This window comes from Anarrhichthys ocellatus, unplaced genomic scaffold (genome assembly GCF_004355925.1).
Source record: "Anarrhichthys ocellatus isolate YVR2014 unplaced genomic scaffold, GSC_Weel_1.0 scaffold126, whole genome shotgun sequence".
Classification (NCBI taxonomy): domain Eukaryota; kingdom Metazoa; phylum Chordata; class Actinopteri; order Perciformes; family Anarhichadidae; genus Anarrhichthys; species Anarrhichthys ocellatus.
The window spans coordinates 74,465-94,326 of NW_022280156.1; the positions used below are offsets into that span (position 1 = coordinate 74,465).

The window sequence follows — 19,862 nt, forward strand, 5'->3', positions numbered from 1 at the left end:
GTGTGTGTGTGTGTGTGTGTGTGTGTGTGTGTGTGTGTGTGTGTGTGGGGACTTCATAGAGATCAGCTGAGACTCATCACAGCGTAGCTGAGCGACCCACTGTGTTAACAACACAGAGGGTCACAATAATCTGTGTTAACTGTTATCATGAAACTACAGTGAGAGTCTCTAATGTCCACTCGCGTGTGCATGATCGGCATCGTCGGTGTTCACGTCACTGACGGACTCGTGCCGCTTCATTTCTGTTCTAAAACAGATCGATCATACGGAAGATGATCCTACATCAGAGTTTATAAACGAAGGATTCTTCTTACAGAACAAAAACAGCGCGAGTGTCTGCCTTAGACGATCGCTTTTATGTTTTATTTTAATTTTCAAAGCGCACAGCATCCTAGCACTTAATAGACTTCCTTCTCATCGTTAGGACAAAAAAGAAAAGTAACTTTGACAGTAAAACAAGTACGCAGAAGAAAGGTAACTTGTGCACATGCCTTCAGTTAGCCGCCGAACAGCCAACGCACAACTGCTCCAGCAAATCATCCAATAGAGATGTAATGTGGTTCAAAGCCATGAGAGGATGGAATTGTATATAAAATAGTATATATATAAATATTGATTGAAAATCGGACCAGCTACGTTTTCAAGCCGACCTGTATGTTGAGTTATTCAAGTAGAAAACTGAAACATTTGATCAAAACGCTGGAAGAATTCAGGCTTTTTGTGGAAACAGCCGTCGGATAGTCTTCTGGAAAGTGGCAACAAAGGAAAAAAGTGGATTATTCTAAATTCAAACGCGGATTAAATGGGTGAAGAGAGTTTTAAAAATGTGTTTAAAAAGTTTAAAGGTTGGGAAACCAAAGGCGGAGCGGAGCTGGAACTTGTTTGTCAGACGACACTAATGTGAAAAAGCTTGAACCTGTATTTTGTGAATTGTAAATAAACTCGCTACGGCAGCTCCTCGCAGAAGCAGGGTCTTCTCTTGGTGCTGGCTCGCAAAGAGAGAACTTACTTTGGGCTCCTTGTCTTACTTTTCCTCTCCTTCCTTCCTTCCCAGATATTGAACTTTTATTTCAATACTTTAGAGATTTTAGGAACTTCTGCCATTAGACTGTTTTTATTTTCACTCAAGTCCAAATCTTCTGTGTTGGTTTAACTTTGATTTATTAATTTTACAACTCACCAGAAACCTTTATCCCAGAAACAACACTTTGTAAAGCACGATGGATTGACGAGGTTTTAATTATAAGTGACTAGAGGTTCAGTAAGAAAATATTGATTGATAGTAATGAACGATGTTGCTTCTATATTATATGAAGACATAACCCTGATATACTTGAAATGAAGCAGACACTGCTGGATTGGACACGCATCCCCAGTAATGAACACACTGTACGATCAGACACTTCTACAGACGTTGAGCCGACAGCATGAGCAGGACGGTCGGGGCCCCTTCAGTGCAGGAGCCGCGACCGACCAGCAGGAGGCGCTGATCCTGGGACGGCCCTCAGTGGCCTCGAGCTCACCAACCTGTTGGTTTGGACCCACAGACTGTATCCACCGAGTGAAACGCTGTTATGATTTACAGAAGATGACAACATTAACTTTTTACTCTTGGCAGGAAACTACGGCAGCCCACAGGTGACGTGGGATCAGTTATTATTTTGTAATGCTCAAACAACACCGTGACAAACCGATTGGCACCAATACATTTGATGATGATCAACTGCTTTATGTATTTATTAAGCAACGATTCTGGTTCCTGGTTCCCAAAAGTGAGGATTCCTTGTTGTGGGATGGACGATTTGAACTTTTTATATATATATATATATATATATATATAAAATGACATGTATTACATCCTCTCAGGCTTTCCGTAGGTAAGCTGGCTGGCTGCAGTTTTCTGCAGAGATGAAGCTCATGAGCTTCCTGGTTGAAAGCTGACAGGAGGGACTCAAGCAGACTGACAGAAAAGCAGCACCTTCCCTCTCTCTCTGCGGATCCCGTTTCACTCGAGGCCCCCGTGTTTGTTGTCAGCCTACAAGCTGAAATCTTTCATCTCGTCTAACCTTACCCCCCCCCCATACCTCCCTACTGTTGTTCCTTTTCAGCGTCACTGCACTAAAAACATAAGGCGATCCATTTAGTCGGTCAGGAAAGGTCTCGGCGTGTGAGGTCAGGGCACCTCGTCTGGGAGGACGCATGGCGGCAGCCAAGGTCAACATCGTGTGTGTGCGTGTGTGTAAAGAACACGCTTCCCTGCCGTCCTCTTCGTTTGATGAATGGTTTTCGTCTTTGGTGTTAAAATGCGTTTCTAATCTCTCCATCGGTGACGCTCCGCCTGCAGGTCACACAGATACAGGCGATACCGTCGCACAACCGTAAGGATTCGTATAAACAGCATTAATCATGATTCAGATTGGCGGGGCGGCGTGTGCCCCCTCATGTTTCTTATGAAGTGTTTTACAGTTGGACCACCCCAGAGGAACACACCCTGAGACCCCCGACGATAAGTGACTCCAATGACGACCTCTGCTTAAAAAAACTAGTATCAAATGAATATCCATGATCCCCAGAGGACGAACCCTAATGATGTTGGTGATCCCAGTGACCTTTCCTCTGTCTGCCACCATCAGGGCCAAAAATAGTTTCATATGTGTCTTAAAATCGAATAGTTTCGTCATTCTCTCTCCCAGGAACAACATGTCGTGTTTGCTCCACTGCTGATTGGACGATGACGGTGTGAGCATGTTGATGCTGCTCAGCAGCTTCAGTTGTTACTTTAAACACAAAGTGCAAAAAGAACGTCAAACTCAAATCAAAGTCTCCAGGATTCATCCTCTGGGGAACATAAATATTTATACAAAACGTGACGACAATGCGTTCGATATTTGTTGAGACAGTTCATACTGGATGCAGCTCTTTTGCGAATTTCTTACAAATAAGTAAAAATTCTGTGATGACTTCTGCAGCTAACTGAACCAAAAGCTGCTAGATGTAGGAAAACATGTAGATGTTCATTAGATGAGACATCTAAGATAAAACAAAAGCAAATCACGATAATTTGTATATCAATATTCTGGAAAATACTCTAACTCATAGTTGTTTTGTTAGACAATAATTATGTATTATTATATAAATAGAAAAGAGGCAAGAAATATAACCATGGGCAGGTTGTGGCTTTAAGAAAAATCCTTAACCCATTGATCAACATGAGATAATACATGTTATAAATGAAGACAATGTGAGAATACTCGGTCTCCCTAAAGTGTCTTCCTGTTTGTATTCGTTTATATTTACTAAACACTTGAGTTGGATCTCGGTGCCACACCGAAGGCCCAATTATTTCCTCATTATAGTTATTAATCTCTCCTCATAGAAGGTCAATTTATTCAGGAAATAGTTGAGCAGACGTGCATCTTATTCCTGCTGGTAGAACGGAGATCCTCTCCTGTTAGGGTGATCAGTTTTAAAGTGCCTTGCTCAAGAGCGCCTGGCTGTCAGCTGCTGATGGAAGCGAAAACTGTTGTTTCTGCCCAGATTTTCCCAGCTGGTGCAGAACTCAAATTAATGGTTCTAATGATTTTCGGAGAGACAGGAACCGCAATTTATGTGTGTTATTGCAAACCCTGACAGCTCAGGATAAATCTCTGTGGGTAGCGTTGGATAAACACCGTATACTCGTGTTTCTTCCCAGAAACATAACGTTTTTTGACCCAGAAAGCTGCACCGGCGAACGGATAAATGTGGATCACAGGATAAATATTTAGATCTCTCGGGTTGATGGACGAGCCGAAGCCGTTCTCGTTTTGGCCCGGCCGTCCTCCCGTCTCCCATCCCAGGACACGGGAAACCAGTTAAAAAAGACATTTCCAAACATCCACGTCCATTGCGAAATCTATTACGCTGACGTCAGCGAGCATTACGTGTGAGCTGACTAAGAAGACACTGTGCAGTCTCTGAAGAGCACTTTACACCAAAGCTTGTATGTGTCAGATTCTCAATTGGTGGATATCTCATTTAAGAGCCAGACTCCCACAGGCTGCTATCAGCACAGAAGAGTCCACCTCCACCGTGATCTTTAGTAGAGTTTGGACAAATGTGGATTATACCTGCAGCTGATAACGGCAATGATATCTTTAAATTTGACAGTTTATTGGTGTAGTCCAGTGTTCTCGTGAAAGATGTAGGAAAACAGCAAAAGACTAAATTCTACAGCAGAAACCAATAATTGGATGGATTCAGCTCGTCAGACTCTGCATGTTCAGCAGTCGAAGCTGTCTTTCGTTAGCCTTAACGCTCAATAACACCAACGTTTTTGTTTCAAAATCAGTTTTATTACTAACATTTAACATTTTTAACGGAATCACTGCAAACGGTGGACTTGAGCGAAGTACATTTGTACACTTTTTTTGGCGTAGAGTTCAACTGTTGTGAACTTTGACCTGCAGGTGCTGACCTTTTGGTGGAACAGAGAGCTGAAAAGTCCAAAATGGAGGAAGCTACTGTAGATTATTATCTGTGTTCAGAGAGTCCTGTCTCATAAATGTTTGTGAACCATTCCTCCTTTGTGGAGCAGTGTGGAGGTAAGATTTACTACGAGGAACTTAGATTTGAGTTGATTTTGGCGGTCCCTGTGGACAAAAGCGGGAGTGTCTCAAAGCACCAGAGTCCCTTTAGAAAACCTCTCATTTTACTGCAGCAGGGTCTGATAGTCTACCCCTCTCAGTCCTGGTTCTGGTTCTCTGGTGTCTCCTCTCCAGCAGCGTGGTGTCGTGTTGGCTCCCACAAGCATTAAGAATAACTCTATAGAAATAGACCATCTTCTCTCTGATGGTCTCTTCACTGATGGAGGTCTGATAGAGGACCACGACTAAAATGTCAAAACTGTCTTTTTGCAACTTTTGCTGCAAGGCAACATCATCCGGAAAGACACTGAAGTGGCCAATCATGAACGTGCAATCTCAAATTCCCAGTAAATTTAATTGTGACGTGAATGCGGTTTTCGTATTGTTGCAAGAGTTACAAAGAAAGATAAAATAGTTTCCTTTTTCCAAAGTTTTCCAATCCTGTTCTGGCTTCTGATGATCCTTCAAGATCTTCCTCTGATCTGGGACTTTTGTTGATTTCCAAAAACTGTATCAGGGCTAAAACCGTGTAGCATAAACTCAGCATTAGGCAGGTCCAAGTCATATCTCAAGTCTTTGAGGGACGAGTCCAAGTCATGTCTCAAGTCTTTGAGGGACGAGTCCAAGTCATGTCTCAAGTCTTTGAGGGACAAGTCCAAGTCATGTCTCAAGTCTTTGAGGGACAAGTCCAAGTCAAGTAGCAAGTCTTTGAGCAATAGAATCCATGTCAAGTCTCAATTCTTTGAGCTGGAGTCCAAGTCAAGTCTTAAGTCTTTGAGGGACGAGTCTAAGTCAAGTCTCAGGTCTATGGGGGACTAGTCCAAGTCGAGCCTCAAGTCTTTGAGGGACATGTTCAAGTCAAGTCTCAAGTCTTTGAGCTGGAGTCCAAGTCAAGTCCCAAGTCTTTGAAGGACAAATTCAAATCAAGACCCAAGTCTTTGAAGGGAAAGTCAAGTCTTAAGTCTATGAGGGGAAAGTCCAAGTCAAGTCCCTAGTCTTTGAGGGACAAGTTCAAAGTCAAGTCTCAAGTCTTTGAGGGGAAAGTCTCTGTTTGTGTGACTTAAGTGTAACTTGGGTCAAACTCACAAGTCCAAGTCCCTTTGTCTTTCAGCAGCCTATTTCTGCCCCGGGACCTCTAGCAGGACTAACTGCTAGAGGGACTAACAGTAGGACTAACAGTAGTCCTAATCAGCTGCAGGTGAAGCTGTAATGATGGTAGTAGGATTATTAGTCGGGGTACTGCTAGTTGCAGTAGTAGCAGTAGTAGTAGTAGCAGTAGTAGTAGTAGTAGTAGTAGCGGTAGTAGTATAAGTAGTAGTAGTAGTAGCAGCAGCAGCAGTGATAACACTGTAATGTACATGTTGGGGAGCCTGAAGTGTCTCAGTGTGTGAATGTGCCTGTCTGGGCCTGTCAGGGCTCTGATGGGAGGAGTGCTGCTCCTTAATGGCCCATCATGTGAGCCCTGTGAGTGGAGGCAGCAGCAGCATTGACTGCACCTCCTGCAGCAACATGTGGGTGTTATGACAGAAACGGAGAGCGAGGCCAGGAAACCCTCTCCAAAACCGGGATACAAAGAGACGACCAACATCAACACGTTCTTCTTCTTCTTTATTGGACCCGTGAGAGCGCTGAGAGCGGTTCAACTAAAGCAGCTTTAGAGTAAAGCCTGAATTACTTCAACATCGCAGGAACTTAATGCAAACTGATGACATTGTTTTTATATTATTGTTAATATTTGAAGAGTGTCATCAAACATCTAAGCTATGTAAAGCTCATGAGTATGTAAGCCTTAACATTTAAGAAATGTTCTCATTAAAGATGTTTTTTGCTTTCTATACATTGAGTGACACCTTTTAATATAGATTATAGAGACTAAAGCTTCTATTTCATGCGTGCAAACATGTTTGGTTTATTCAAAACAACACACACAATTTGTCTGCTGGCTTTCTAAAGTCGTGCATAGTTGCGACTATGGCCGGGGACTCAAATGTTTGAGAAAAAAGTCTAATAAGACCAAAACAAACAATGATTTCTGTCTCTTTAACAGACTAGTGTTCATTGCCAGTTTTTTTGCTCCTCAAAATATGAAAGTTACCGAGTACAAGATGATTTTGGGGTCATTTCCCACCTAAAGACACACATGACGATACTTAATAATCTTTGTTTGAAGAAATATAAACAGGAAAGCACTTTAATCCAAATCAAAACATTCTATTTCATTTGTAATTATTTATGTTATTTTGTGAGTTCTGTTACTCTGTGTTCCTGCTTTTTATTAGTGTTTGTGTGCAGCCGGGGGGCCAAGAGTGGAGAAGAGTGGAGCCGACGACCGGTCCATTGATCAGCGATCGTCAGAGGTAAGTATTTAATGCACATTAGAGGTTAAGAGATGAAGAGCCTCCACATTAAACACATGTATGTATCAGTTGGATCACTTGGATCCACCAAGCAAAGCTCTCACACACCTCATCAAACTCAAATGAATCTCACGTCTTTGTGGGTGAAACTTTTACAGAATGTCAGTCTGAAATAGAATCGACAGTTGTGTGAAAAAGTGTTTGCCCCCTTCCTGATTTCTTATTGTTTTGCATGTTTGTCACACTTAAATGTTTCAGATCATCAAACAAATTTAAATATTAGACAAAGATAACACGAGTAAACACAAAATGCAGTTTTTAAATGAAGGTTTTTATTATTAAGGGGGGAAAAAAATCCAAACCTACATGGCCCTGTGTGAAAAAGTGATTGCCCCCCCCCTGTTAAAACATAAATTAACTGTGGTTTATCACATCTTTGGAAAGCTGAGTTCAATTTCTCTAGCCACATCCAGGCCTGATTACTGCCACACCTGTTCTCAATCAAGAAATCACTTAAATAGGACCTGCCTGACAAAGTGAGGTAGACCAAAAGATCCTCAAAAGCTAGACATCATGCTGCGATCCAAAGAAATTCAGGAACAAATGAGAAACAAAGTAATTGAGATCTATCAGTCTGGAAAAGGTTACAAAGCCATTTCTAAAGCTTTGGGACTCCAGCGAACCACAGTGAGAGCCATTATCCACAAATGGTGAAAACATGGAACAGTGGTGAACCTTCCCAGGAGTGGCCGGCCGACCAAAATTACCCCAAGAACGCAGCGACGACTCATCCAAGAGGTCACAAAAGACCCCAGAACAACATCCAAAGAACTGCAGGCCTCACTTGCCTCAATTAAGGTCAGTCTTCATGACTCCACCATAAGAAAGAGACTGGGCAAAAATGGCCTGCATGGCAGAGTTCCAAGACGAAAACCACTGCTGAGCAAAAAGAACATAAAGGCTCGTCTCAGTTTTGCCAGAAAACATCTTGATGATCCCCAAGACTTTTGGGAAAATACTCTGTGGACTGACGAGACAAAAGTTGAACTTTTTGGAAGGTGTATGTCCCATTACATCTGGCGTAAAAGTAACACGGCATTTCAGAAAAGGAACATCATACCAACAGTAAAATATGGTGGTGGTAGTGTAATGGTCTGGGGCTGTTTTGCTGCTTCAGGACCTGGAAGACTTGCTGTGGTAAATGGAACCATGAATTCTGCCGTCTACCAAAAAATCCTGAAGGAGAATGTCCGGCCATCTGTTCGTGACCTCAAGCTGAAGCGCACTTGGGTTCTGCAGCAGGACAATGATCCAAAACACACCAGCAAGTCCACCTCTGAATGGCTTAAGAAAAACAAAATGAAGACTTTGGAGTGGCCTAGTCAAAGTCCCGACCTGAATCCGATTGAGATGCTGTGGCATGACCTTAAAAAGGCGGTTCATGCTCGAAAACCCTCCAATGTGGCTGAATTACAACAATTCTGCAAAGATGAGTGGGCCAAAATTCCTCTACAGCGCTGTAAAAGACTCATTGCCAGTTATCGCAAACGCTTGATTGCAGTTGTTGCTGCTAAGGGTGGCCCAACCAGTTATTAGGTTTAGGGGGCAATCACTTTTTCACACAGGGCCATGTAGGTTTGGATTTTATTTCCCTCTTAATAATAAAAACCTTCATTTAAAAACTGCATTTTGTGTTTACTTGTGTTATCTTTGTCTAATATTTAAATTTGTTTGATGATCTGAAACATTTAAGTGTGACAAACATGCAAAACAATAAGAAATCAGGAAGGGGGCAAACACTTTTTCACACAACTGCAAATCAGAGTTTGAAGATCAAAGATATTGACGCACACCCTCGGTGTGTGCCGGGCGACGGCTGGTGTCTGTTTGATGGAGTCAGACAGCAGACTGAGTAAACTCATCAGCGAGCTAACGAGCCAAAGCTAACAGACGATCAATGAATGCATGTGTGTGATTAGTTCACTGGTGCTCACATTAACAGTTTAGTGTAGAAGCACAACTTCTTTTACCAATACAACTCTTAAAGTTACTGGGGTTCTTGAGTTACTTCTACTTTATACTTAGATTATGTTTTATAAATAGTTTCTGAGAACATGAGGCCTTCTTCATATAAGTTCACAATAATTCAAATAAACTCGACCGGCTATAACAGTAGAAATGGTGCTAACGTGTCAGTCCAGTAGCTTCATATCACATAATACAACGGCTGTATCAGAGTACTTTTACTTTGCTAGTAGTACTTCTAAACTTTTGCTTTATCAATGCTTCTCATGTAATGAAGTATTTTACTTTTTACCTGAATACTTCCACCTGCAGAATATTTTAGTAGCAGTGGCAGTAAATAATCTTATTTTAATGTGAGTGCCATAAAGATCAACGTTTTTTTTAAGGTCAGGGGGTTTAAATACAATTTTAGATTTAGAGATAAATGGTGTAATTCATTTTTCATGGGATAGACAAATAACAGGAACACCTGTAAAAGTTTATGTAAAATAAATACTAGCTTCTTAACGCTGTGAGGAAATTGTGTTTGAGTTTGCAGTTTGAAATGTAGACTGTTAGCCATAACTGTTTCATGGTGACGCTCATCGTATTGCCGAGGAAATACATTTATTTTATTTATTCATTTTATTTATTTTAATGTAAAAGTGTAACTATAAAAAAATCCAACAATCAACAGTGTTCCTTAAATGCAACACAATATAGATTATTATGGTTATTATTGAGCCAACCAGCCTAATAGTGATGGTGATGATTTGTTTTTCTTCTTCTTCAACTTTTTAATATTACTATTATTATAATTACTATTATTACCGTTATCATTATTTGTATTATTATTTTTTTATATTTTTTATAATCATTATTGCCATTGCTGTTATTGTTGTTCTTATAATTATTGTAATTATTATTATTATTATTATTATTGTTATTATTACCGGCCCAGCAGGTAGTGGTGTTTACCTGCAGACGCCTCTCTGTCTCGTCTTTATTTGCCTCCATCACTCTCTGTCCTGCGGCCGGGCAGCACCTCGGGGCGCAGAGCTTATCAGCTCTCTGTTTACCTCTCAACTAATCCCCATTAGTGAGGAGGGGGCATTGGGGGACCTTGTTTTTGGTCCCAAACAGGAGATCAGCTGGTTAACAGCTCAGACTGACGGATCTCAATCTGAGCTCAGAGACCGACTGTCTGGCACGAAAAGAGGAGCCGGAGAGACTCGCTGATCGCCGCCGATAACAAGGATATTTATGAACGTTAACGTTTGTTTTATCTGGTCTTTATACATCATATGTCATTGAGAGGAACAACATGTGCGTAAAGTACAATCATGGAGTTAGGAAATAACTTATTTCTGACTGATATCTTAAAATATGGCAACTTGGGAGCATTTATGAGACTCTTCCATCCAAAATAACCATTTATCACATTGACTCAACTCTTGTCAGTCATCAGAGCTGCTCCACTATTTCCCACAAACCCCTCTGCATAAGTATAAACGAGCTCCTGAGGTTTCTGTCGGAAATGTTGTAGTAAATGTGGCTCCTGCTGTTTGTTCTCGTGTCTCGCATTAGGACACGAGTGTGGCTGTAATTATACAATAATGCCTTTTGGGAAACGACGTGTTCTCAGGCCGGAGGAACAATTACGCGCAGAGAGAAAAACAGGAATTGATGCTTTCCCCTCCCTGGTTTTCACACTACTACCACCATCATCTTTGTTCTCGGGAATCATTCCAGCAAATACAGTTTTCTCCCATAAACGTGAAAACAAAAGTTGGAGAAGAATTGTATCTGAAATTCGAACCACATGTAGCCTACTTGTTTTTATCCCTCATTTGTGCGTAACAGCCAATTAGACGACAAAAATACTCAGAACCCAAAGTGACGTCAACTATTCAAATGACCAACAGTCACATTTACAATAATATATAAAAACAGAAAAGCAGCACATTGTCACAGCTGGAATAAAGTTGTTCGCTTGATAAACATTTCGAATGACGATCAATTAATCGAGTAATTTGAGCACCAAACCAAACGATTAAAAAAGCATTTGGTCTCGGGTCATTTAGCTCATTGAATCAATAACTGGCCATTCCATTAAGGTCTTTTGCGTCTTTGTAACCAAGACCTCTGAAACCATAAATCCATATAAAACCCCAGAACTTCATGCTTTCATTCTGTAATGTGGACATTTGACACGTTGATTCTGTGTAATCACTGTAATTGTCGAGCTCTCCTTGTGGCTTTATGTTAGAAAGAAATATAAATCTGCATTACAGGATCACTGCAGTCGTTGTTCCGTGCAGGATTAGGCTGTTACCTGTGAGAATAACATCGGTCTGAACTGAAATAACACTGAAATAAAAGCCCCCCCTCCCCTTAAAATTCTCCCGTCCATTTTCCACAACGGGATAAATGGTGAAACTTGTAGCAATAATACCCCCTTCTTTCACACAAACGCCTCCCCGCTGCCATCTCCTCCAGCCCCGGCTGCCCCCGAAGCCTCGCGGCTGGGGGCTCTCGGAGAGCCTTTCTCCACGAACAAAAAAAAAAGAAGCCTCCTGAAGGGGAACAAAAGTGACCACATTTTCCCCCCCGTGTCCCCCCCTTCTCTGCGCAGAATAACCCGCTGCCTGGCCCTCAAATGGGAATATTAGGACGTCAATCTCACGGCCCCTGTGCGCCTTTGTCTTTGCTGAGTGCACGGCTCTGCCTACCACACACCTTTTGTCCGACAATCCAATAAGGGCCATTATTCCCGTCTCCCTGGCTCGGCTGCTGCTCGCTCTTCGGGTGTATTTTAGGTGCTTAATCGCGTCCTTTAAAGGACCTCAAATGGAGAATAACTTCCTCCTTTCACGTCGCCTGGCACCGGGACAAAGAGTTCCTGTGGCCCGGCCTCCCGCAGCAGCTCTGCCCCTTAATATGTTTGCGAGTGAGATTTCTGCCTCCGTGCATCTGATTCACTTCTGTGACCCCACATGGGAGCAATAATTATTGGATTATTATTCTTATTCTTACTTTTTATTATTTAGGGGGAAAATTCCGTTTCAGTTCTGTGACGGTGATGTATTTCACCATAGTTTCTACAGCACTGAGGACGTTTTACAACCAAAAATATATAGGACACAATCTTTTGTTGTTGTTGCTGGAATACAGAATCAAACGCACCTTTATTTTCCCTCATTTCTCTGATTTATTTGAATAGATGTGAAATAGAATAAAACAATTCTCTGTCGAACCAAAAAATCACCTTAAAAGCAATTCAATCTCTCCAAAAGCCTAACAAGTTACCATGTTAAAAACAAACGTTATTTTTAATAAAAAACGAATCATATTTTTTGGAGTTCAAAAAAGGAGAAATACGCACATTTGTGCGTAATTTTCCCCTCTGTGCATCAGTCTTGTCAGTGCCAAACTAGAGCACCAACTATTGTTGGACCACAAAATGAAATTTCCCCAAACTGTGCCTGTTCACATGTGTGACATCCGGCCTTTATGCACACTAATCTCGGCTATGTTACCGTCCAAGTAGCCGGTAATGTGAGTGAAATGTCAGGTGAATCCAAACTCGCAGCCATTATATAAACATAACTGTTTTCTGAGGAGAAGTTAACACACTTCTAAAATCTTGTGTTTTGACCGAAAATGTAAGAGCTCCATAAAAAACCCCAGAGACACTAGTTGTGTTCTGGTGAGGCTACCAGGCCCGGATACCCTGCAGGGAGCCCTGGCACGATGTGACCGCTGTCCCTTGGTGTGTCGGGGCCTGTGGGGAGCCACCGAGGCCGCTCACGTTTCCCAAGTTCATGTTCATGAAGGCGTTGGAGGTGCCAGACGGGGGGAGGGTGGGGATGCTGGTGTAGGTGCAGCTGTAATTGGTGTTGTACGCGGGACTGTTGTACGTGTACGCCGGGTATCCGTTATATCCGTACGGGTTGGATCCGTACGGAGCAGCGGCGGAGGCGTAGCTCTGCGCTCCGCCCAGACACGGCTTCCCATCGCGCACCAGCACCGGCACAGCGACGCGCCGGGGCGGCGGAGGGTGGTGCTGCCCCACCGCCTCCAGAGACTTGTCCTGCCGCTGCCGCTTGCACTTGTATCGGCGGTTCTGGAACCAGATCTTCACCTGGTTTGAGGTGAGCTTGAGGGTGGTCGCCAGGTGCTCGCGCTCGGGGGCGGACAGATAGCGCTGCTGCTTGAAGCGCCGCTCCAGCTCGAAGACCTGCGCCTGGGAGAAGAGTACCCTGGGTCTCCTCCGGCTCCTCTGCTTCTGCACCGGCCGCTCCGAGTCACCCTGCCCGCCCTCCGCGGCCTCTTCCCGGGACACCAACGCGCAGCTCTCTGGGTGGGTCGGGGGAAGTCACATAAAAAGAGTTAATACCTAAAATATCTTGAATATTATTTCCCATAATATGATGCCACTTTGCCACTTTGCCACATTCAATAAAATACAAAAACAAAACCAACCACTGGAAAACATTTCCTCTGTGTGATTGAAAATATCCTATAAAATAGAAAAACGTTTAGCCCAGTGCACGACAAAAAGCTTAGATATTATTATGAAAATTAGACAATCAAATATAAAACACCAGGGAGGCGGATAAACTGTGCAACACATGGACAAATAATATATTTAGGCTAAAATACCAGACTATGCAAATTATTGTAAGTACATTTTATTGACTTTCTGAACATAAAGCTCACGAGCAGCTTAAGACCTCAATTCCTTTCATTTGTTGATATATATTATGAATATTTGTTGCGCCACGTGAGGAAGACGTGTCTGACTGTGTTTATCGGCGCTACTTCGCGGTGACATTTCTTTTACAAGCTCTTTAAACTAATTGTCGGTTTATGGTCCACATATCATAACAAGACTCCGCGCGGCTGAACCACTAGAACGTGTTTGACATTTCCAGACTTTGCTGGATCCGTCTCAGGCCGCATGGACATCGACTCCCATCATTTGATAGCTCTTTATTGGGATGATGTCTGGCGTGAGGCGGAAGATGAATTAGAAAATATTTCTGAAACACTGTTTGCACTTTTACTAAACGGGATTTTTGTGTTGTTGCAATTTTTCAAAAACTTATATTTTGAGCTAAAGCTGGGTTTCATCTATTGGGTAAAAAAAATAACAATACTGCAATAATAAACTACGAAAGAGCTGCAGGATTATTATTACTTTTTAGAAATGACACAAAACCGATTTTTCTTTCTTTTTTTCAGTAGGCTCACATTGTGTTTGACGCTAACATTTACCTTCTAATATATTACAAATGATTTTATTTGTATGATTCATTTACAAAGCTAAACTACATCGTGCGTAACAGATGTAACGCAGTCTGGGTTCAGGTTACAGGTGAAGCTCTTCTTGCGGCTCAACATGCAAATGATTTTTGTTGCCACTGATGTGATATTTAACATTTAAAACAGCTGCTTCTATTTAAGATCCATGCTGCAGCACTTTGAAATGTTCTCCGAGAAACACTGGTTGATATTATTCTGATAATTATTGACACACGTGTCCTTTGTTGCCTTTTGTCTGCGGCAGCTTGGCGCTTCAACTCACTGCTCTCTTGTTCGTCCAGCTCGGCGGCCTCCAGCTTGGCTCCCTGCAGGCCCGGGTGGACGTACATGTCCGGGGACAGGCTGGTCTCCCCTCGGTCCTCCTCGCGCGCCGCTAGCGCGCTGAGGTAGGCCAGGTTGTCCTCACCGTCCGAGAAGGGAGAACTGTCCCGGGCCCCGGCGAGCATGCAGGACGGCGGGGTTTGGAAATGCCGCCGCTGCTGGGGAGGAGACCCGGTCAACTGCTGCTGGGTGAGTGCTCGGTGCTGGAGCTCCAAGGACCCGGCCTGCTGCTTGAGGATATCCTTGACAGAAAACGGCGTGGAGGTGAGCGGACTCTGCAGCATCATGTCATCCAGCTCCGGCTCTGCAGCACCGAGGAAATGAAGCCCACCGAGTAACATGCACGCCCCTTCTACCTTTCCACTCTTTTTCTAACAAATATTTGAGCGTAAAAGCCCCTTCTTTGGCAATTGGAGGTGCGTTAAACCTCTGGAATCCCTCATCGCCGTAAAACGCACGAAACCATGGGTATTAGTCCCGGGTTTGTCCATGCAGGTCTCCTCTCTGACAGATATAATGTCGGACTTTGTAAGTGGAGTTTGGACCGGGGCGAAGGAGCGCCCCTGCCTCCTCTGATGTCAGGGGGAGTGGTGTGTGAAATGGAAAGTGCGTGTAGGCTGCAACGGAAGCATTTGGGAGATCTAGAGAGGGAGGGAAGGTGGGCGTACTTAACGAATGCTCACGTCCTGGTTTTGTTTTCGGACTGGTGTGAATATAATAATATAATATGGACATTTAGTATTTTACAGACACCCTGCCCCTCCACTACTCTCCTGCAATGAATTCGCCCAACAGCCTTTTATTTTTATTTTTTTACGCACAATTGTTTTCACGTAAGAGGCCCCTCTCCGTCACTGCAAACAATTGACATATCTTTACCTTTTCTTTTATTATGTGTTTAAACATGTTACTTGCAGTTTTCATCATTCCACAGTCAGTCAGAACACTGGTGTTCTTGTGGGCGCACAGATTTCATGCGTAAATCTGTGCGCCCTTTTGGGGAGGCGCACCAATGCCGCACACTAGCTGCAGTGACACAACAAGGTCAACAGGTCAAGGGGTGATAGTCAGGAACCTCTTTGCCACTGTAGCTTAACTGTATCCAGATAGTTACAAACCAAAAGTGGGCCTGGCCATCATTACGCAAAACACATACTTGCTATTTTGGCAGTTTTATAAAATTGAGAGGTTTAAGTCACATTTTTAATGTCTTAGTGGTCCAAATTGATTAAGCAGACAGGAAATTGTGGATTTTGGTCGGTTCTTTTCCAACATGCAGACCCCCAGAGCAACGAAAGCCCTGATCTAAAAATATGCTGTTTCTGTTTCCAGAAAGAGTTTCACTGAGTGAACTCCTCTGAAGGCCGCTCATCGATGGCATCATGAAGCTGAGGTTTGTTGAGATTCATTCAAATCTTTTACGTTTGCTCTTCAGTTTAGAGGAGATGCCAAAGTTTCCAAAGAACTCTGTCACACTTTACAACAGAGAGTTTTAAAATATATATTTAGTGGAGTCATTAAAGGCCGTCCTGAGTTTCAGATGTCACTCTTCCCTCGTGAGAAAAGCTCCACCAGTAAAACTCAGATAAGGAATCGTTTGCAACTTTTAAATTCAAGGTGGAGATTTAAAGGTTCAAGAGGTTAAACGACGCTGTTCTCACCCTTTACTGCTGAACAGCATCTACAAACTCTCCATATGTTTTGATTTCACCCTCCTGTCCCGTCCCGGCACTCCTGCCGGCCAGCAGCCGGCTGCTCTCGGTGTCTCTCCGTCCTCTTTATCTCGGGTGTTGTATTAATAACCGCCCCGTGCCGATAAGCAGGGCCCCCCGGGGCAATTAAGATTCCTCCAGGAAAAACTGACTGACGTTTTTAGCCAGAACTAATCTGCTCCTATCAGCTCCCCTTTCCGTTTTGCAGCGGGACCCCCCTCTCCTCTGTCACCCCGCTCCATCCTGCAGGAGTTTCTTTCTGAAAACAAACAGCAAAGTTCTCAAAAAAGTCTGATTTTAGAAAATATTTAGAGAAATACACATATTTTACATTTCACATGGATTTTCTAATATGTGCTTTACTGAAAAAACATGTGTACTTGAATAATAATGTTTAATGAGCCACTTTCATTTGACATTAATATTGTTATATATACACTATATGAATAATATTACAGCTATAAAGTTGGTAAAAGTGCTACATAAGCTCTAATTGTTAGACCATTTCAGACAAGCATTAGATAATGGGACCAACCAAACTCAATCAAACTAAATATTAAAAAAATAAAATCACAAATGTTTACATTTTATTTTGATAACGATCATGTTTCAGGGAATTTGAACAGATTACTTTAAAGCAGTCAAGCTGTGGGGTGTGTGAATATTTATAAGTTCAAGAAAATGTATAAAGAAAGAATAACTATGAATGAATAATGAATGAATAATGAATGAGTAATCTGTTCTCTTTGTTGTTTGATTTGATGCATATGGCTTGATTCTGATTTCTCATGTTACTGTAAGTATTTGTGAAGTAACTGTAATTGATGGACCATCTATTATTTATTTATGTTTTGAGTAATATATAATAGAGTTGTGTTTGTTCTACCATGAGCGGAACAAATTACGTATGAATGTTGTTTCAAAGCCTTCTGCACACTTCTCTACTTACGGCTGTGTGATTCTGGTGAAGACTGTGCTTTCATGTGTGTGCAATCAGAGAAGTTAAACTCTTTATGCAAATAAAACCCCTAAAATTCCCAGAAATATGACATGCAGAGGACCCTGGTGTCCTCAGCGACACCTCTCTGTGTTCAAAGATTTCAATACATGAAATATATTTCATTGTTAACTCAGAGGCGCTGATGACACAAAACATTTGGCGCTTAAATAGCTGCAGAGCTTGTTGGTAAAAGATTCTCAGAGGCGTGTTTTCAGGAAAATCAGCACTTAAACTGAAAGTGTTACATATTTTTTCTAAACAGCTGAAGTCGGTTTCACAGAAAGGTTTAATTTTTAGGTGGACATACAGGAGTCTGCTGCGGTTCAAAGGTCATCAATGTTTTTATTCTGAAATTGTGGATTGCTGTGATCTTCAGTGTCTTTATATCGGACACTTTTTTCATCGAATAATTAATGCCAAAAACTGAAGAAATTGTACCAGATCATAAAACTGATGAATGTGCAGCGACCCTCACGTGACGTTAGTTTGACGCTCTTCTGTTCCGTTTACGACATTACGCTGTAAATACAAAGGAGAGGCCTCGTTCAAAGCCTTCTGTCAGGCTTCAAACCCGGGGCCTCGGTCCAGAGCTGCCTTATAGGCTTAGGGCCCCTCAAACACCTGGGGCCCCCAAACAGAGTGGAAATATGAACTCCATTTGTCATCTGTTTGTCTTTTTTAATTATCATATTGTATTAAAGCTCAAGCTAGAGGAATATTTTGGGAATAATTCTGTCGAAATGCAGTCAAAGTTTTCATTTTACTGTCCAAAAATATTTGAACAAATCACATCATGGTCACTAAACCACACAACCGCGATTATGAGAGCATGTTAAGTTTTCTACAAATACTTTTTTGAAACACAAAATAATTACAAAATAAGTGTCCTTTTTAAATTAAATTGTATATTTCCATAAGAGGGACACCGTGCAGAACAGGCCCTCATTAGGACTTCAAGTTAAAGTTTTCTCTGTTATATCATGATTTCATTGCATATTTTTATAAGTGTGTCTCTAAACTGGACCCTGGGGGGCCTCTCACAGACCTGCTGGGCCCCCCCTCCACAGGTACTAAACATCCTGATGTGCAGCTCTGGAATCAGACAGATATATGTGAGGCTGTCCCTGTAGACTCCACGGCAACTCTCTCCGATTCACGCTACATCATCATCATCAGCATCATCAGCGCTTCCTCGTAAAATAGGGCCAAACAAAGGCCGGGTAGTGTTTAGACTGGCGCCCGGCCGCCTCCATTTACTTTAAATAAGCATTAAATCCAATGACGCCAGGCTGAGCGCTGTGTTCTCTGTGTGTCAGATGGGGCCGACGCTCTTCAGCAGCTATTGGAAAGAAAATAAAACTGTTTTAGTTTAAGTTAAGTGACGGTTATTCTGGGACCAGGTTTCCAAACTGTGGTTCAGGGATCTCCAGGAGTCCTTGAAGGACTTCCAGGATGTATTTCCAAAAGGTTTCCAGGCCGATGAACAGATTGTGTTTAGCCTGAAATCAGTTGGAATTCAAAACTTATACTTTAGACTTTGTTGCCTTAACCAGTTAAGAAAGAAAACTTTGATCAAAACAAGTTGTAACTGTAAACCCGCCAAAATAAAGGAAGAAATGCAGCATGCTCCTCTTAATAAGATTTAAAAAATAACATTTTATAGCAATGTCACTGTTCATGGATCATCATTCCAGATCAGCAGCTCTTATATGGGAGTTCTAGAGGGACTAATTCCTTATTTCATTTTGATCTGAAACCTTTTAATAACTCCCTGAATAGGCTGAAACCCTTAAACCTCTCTCACCTGGACCAGTTCGAACAACAAGTCCTCTAAATCATACACAACCAAAAGCATTGTTGGTACCTTTAGAACAGCACGTATTACCACAACAACACAAGCCATTCTGATCTGATGCTTCTATCGACAGGTCGCCGTCATCTGTCTGTGCCGTTTTTTGACGCAACAACGCTTTGGTTAAAGTTCGGGCACAAAAGCGATTTGTTTAGGTTTTAGGGAAACATCGTGATTTAAGATGAAATAACCACTTTTTTAAGGTTTGGGAACGATCGTGGTCATGTTTTAAAAACCCAACAAAACAAACAGCTGCTGTTATAAAGACCAACGTTTTGTCGACACATCCACCACGACTTCCTCCTTCTGCAAACCTTTTCGCTGCACAATAACGTCACAATCTTTGCTCCTGACGCTCATTATTACTGCGACCGCTAGAGGAGTTTCTCACTTCCATGTTAACAAATGTCATTTGTGCAACACGTCCTCACAACTTAACCACAGAATAGGTCGTTTGACAATTACTCCCAAAACAACGTATTTGACCGTTGGAGAGCACCTGTGACAGTTTTAAACACATTGTTAACGTTATATGGTTAGGTTTTGGAAAAGTACATGGTCAAATTAAGGACGTTTGTTCCGCAACTTAGGTTACGTAGGTTAAGTATTTTACGTCAGATAACTTTTTTTTAAAAGTCTACACGGGGCACGAACAGAGGTCTC

The 19,862-nt window shown here is 42.2% G+C and overlaps 1 protein-coding gene across 1 annotated transcript; it reads right to left on the bottom strand.

The window, feature by feature from the left end:
* Nucleotides 1-11,679: 11,679 nt before the first annotated feature.
* On the bottom strand, nucleotides 11,680-15,217 carry LOC116399744 (homeobox protein Nkx-2.5-like). Its single transcript, XM_031877128.1, has 2 exons — nucleotides 14,577-15,217; nucleotides 11,680-13,345 (listed from the first exon to the last, which is right to left on the bottom strand). The coding sequence occupies exons 1-2, from the start codon at nucleotides 14,974-14,976 to the stop codon at nucleotides 12,702-12,704; spliced, it is 1,044 nt and encodes a 347-aa protein (XP_031732988.1). The 5' UTR covers nucleotides 14,977-15,217; the 3' UTR covers nucleotides 11,680-12,701.
* Nucleotides 15,218-19,862: the final 4,645 nt, after the last annotated feature.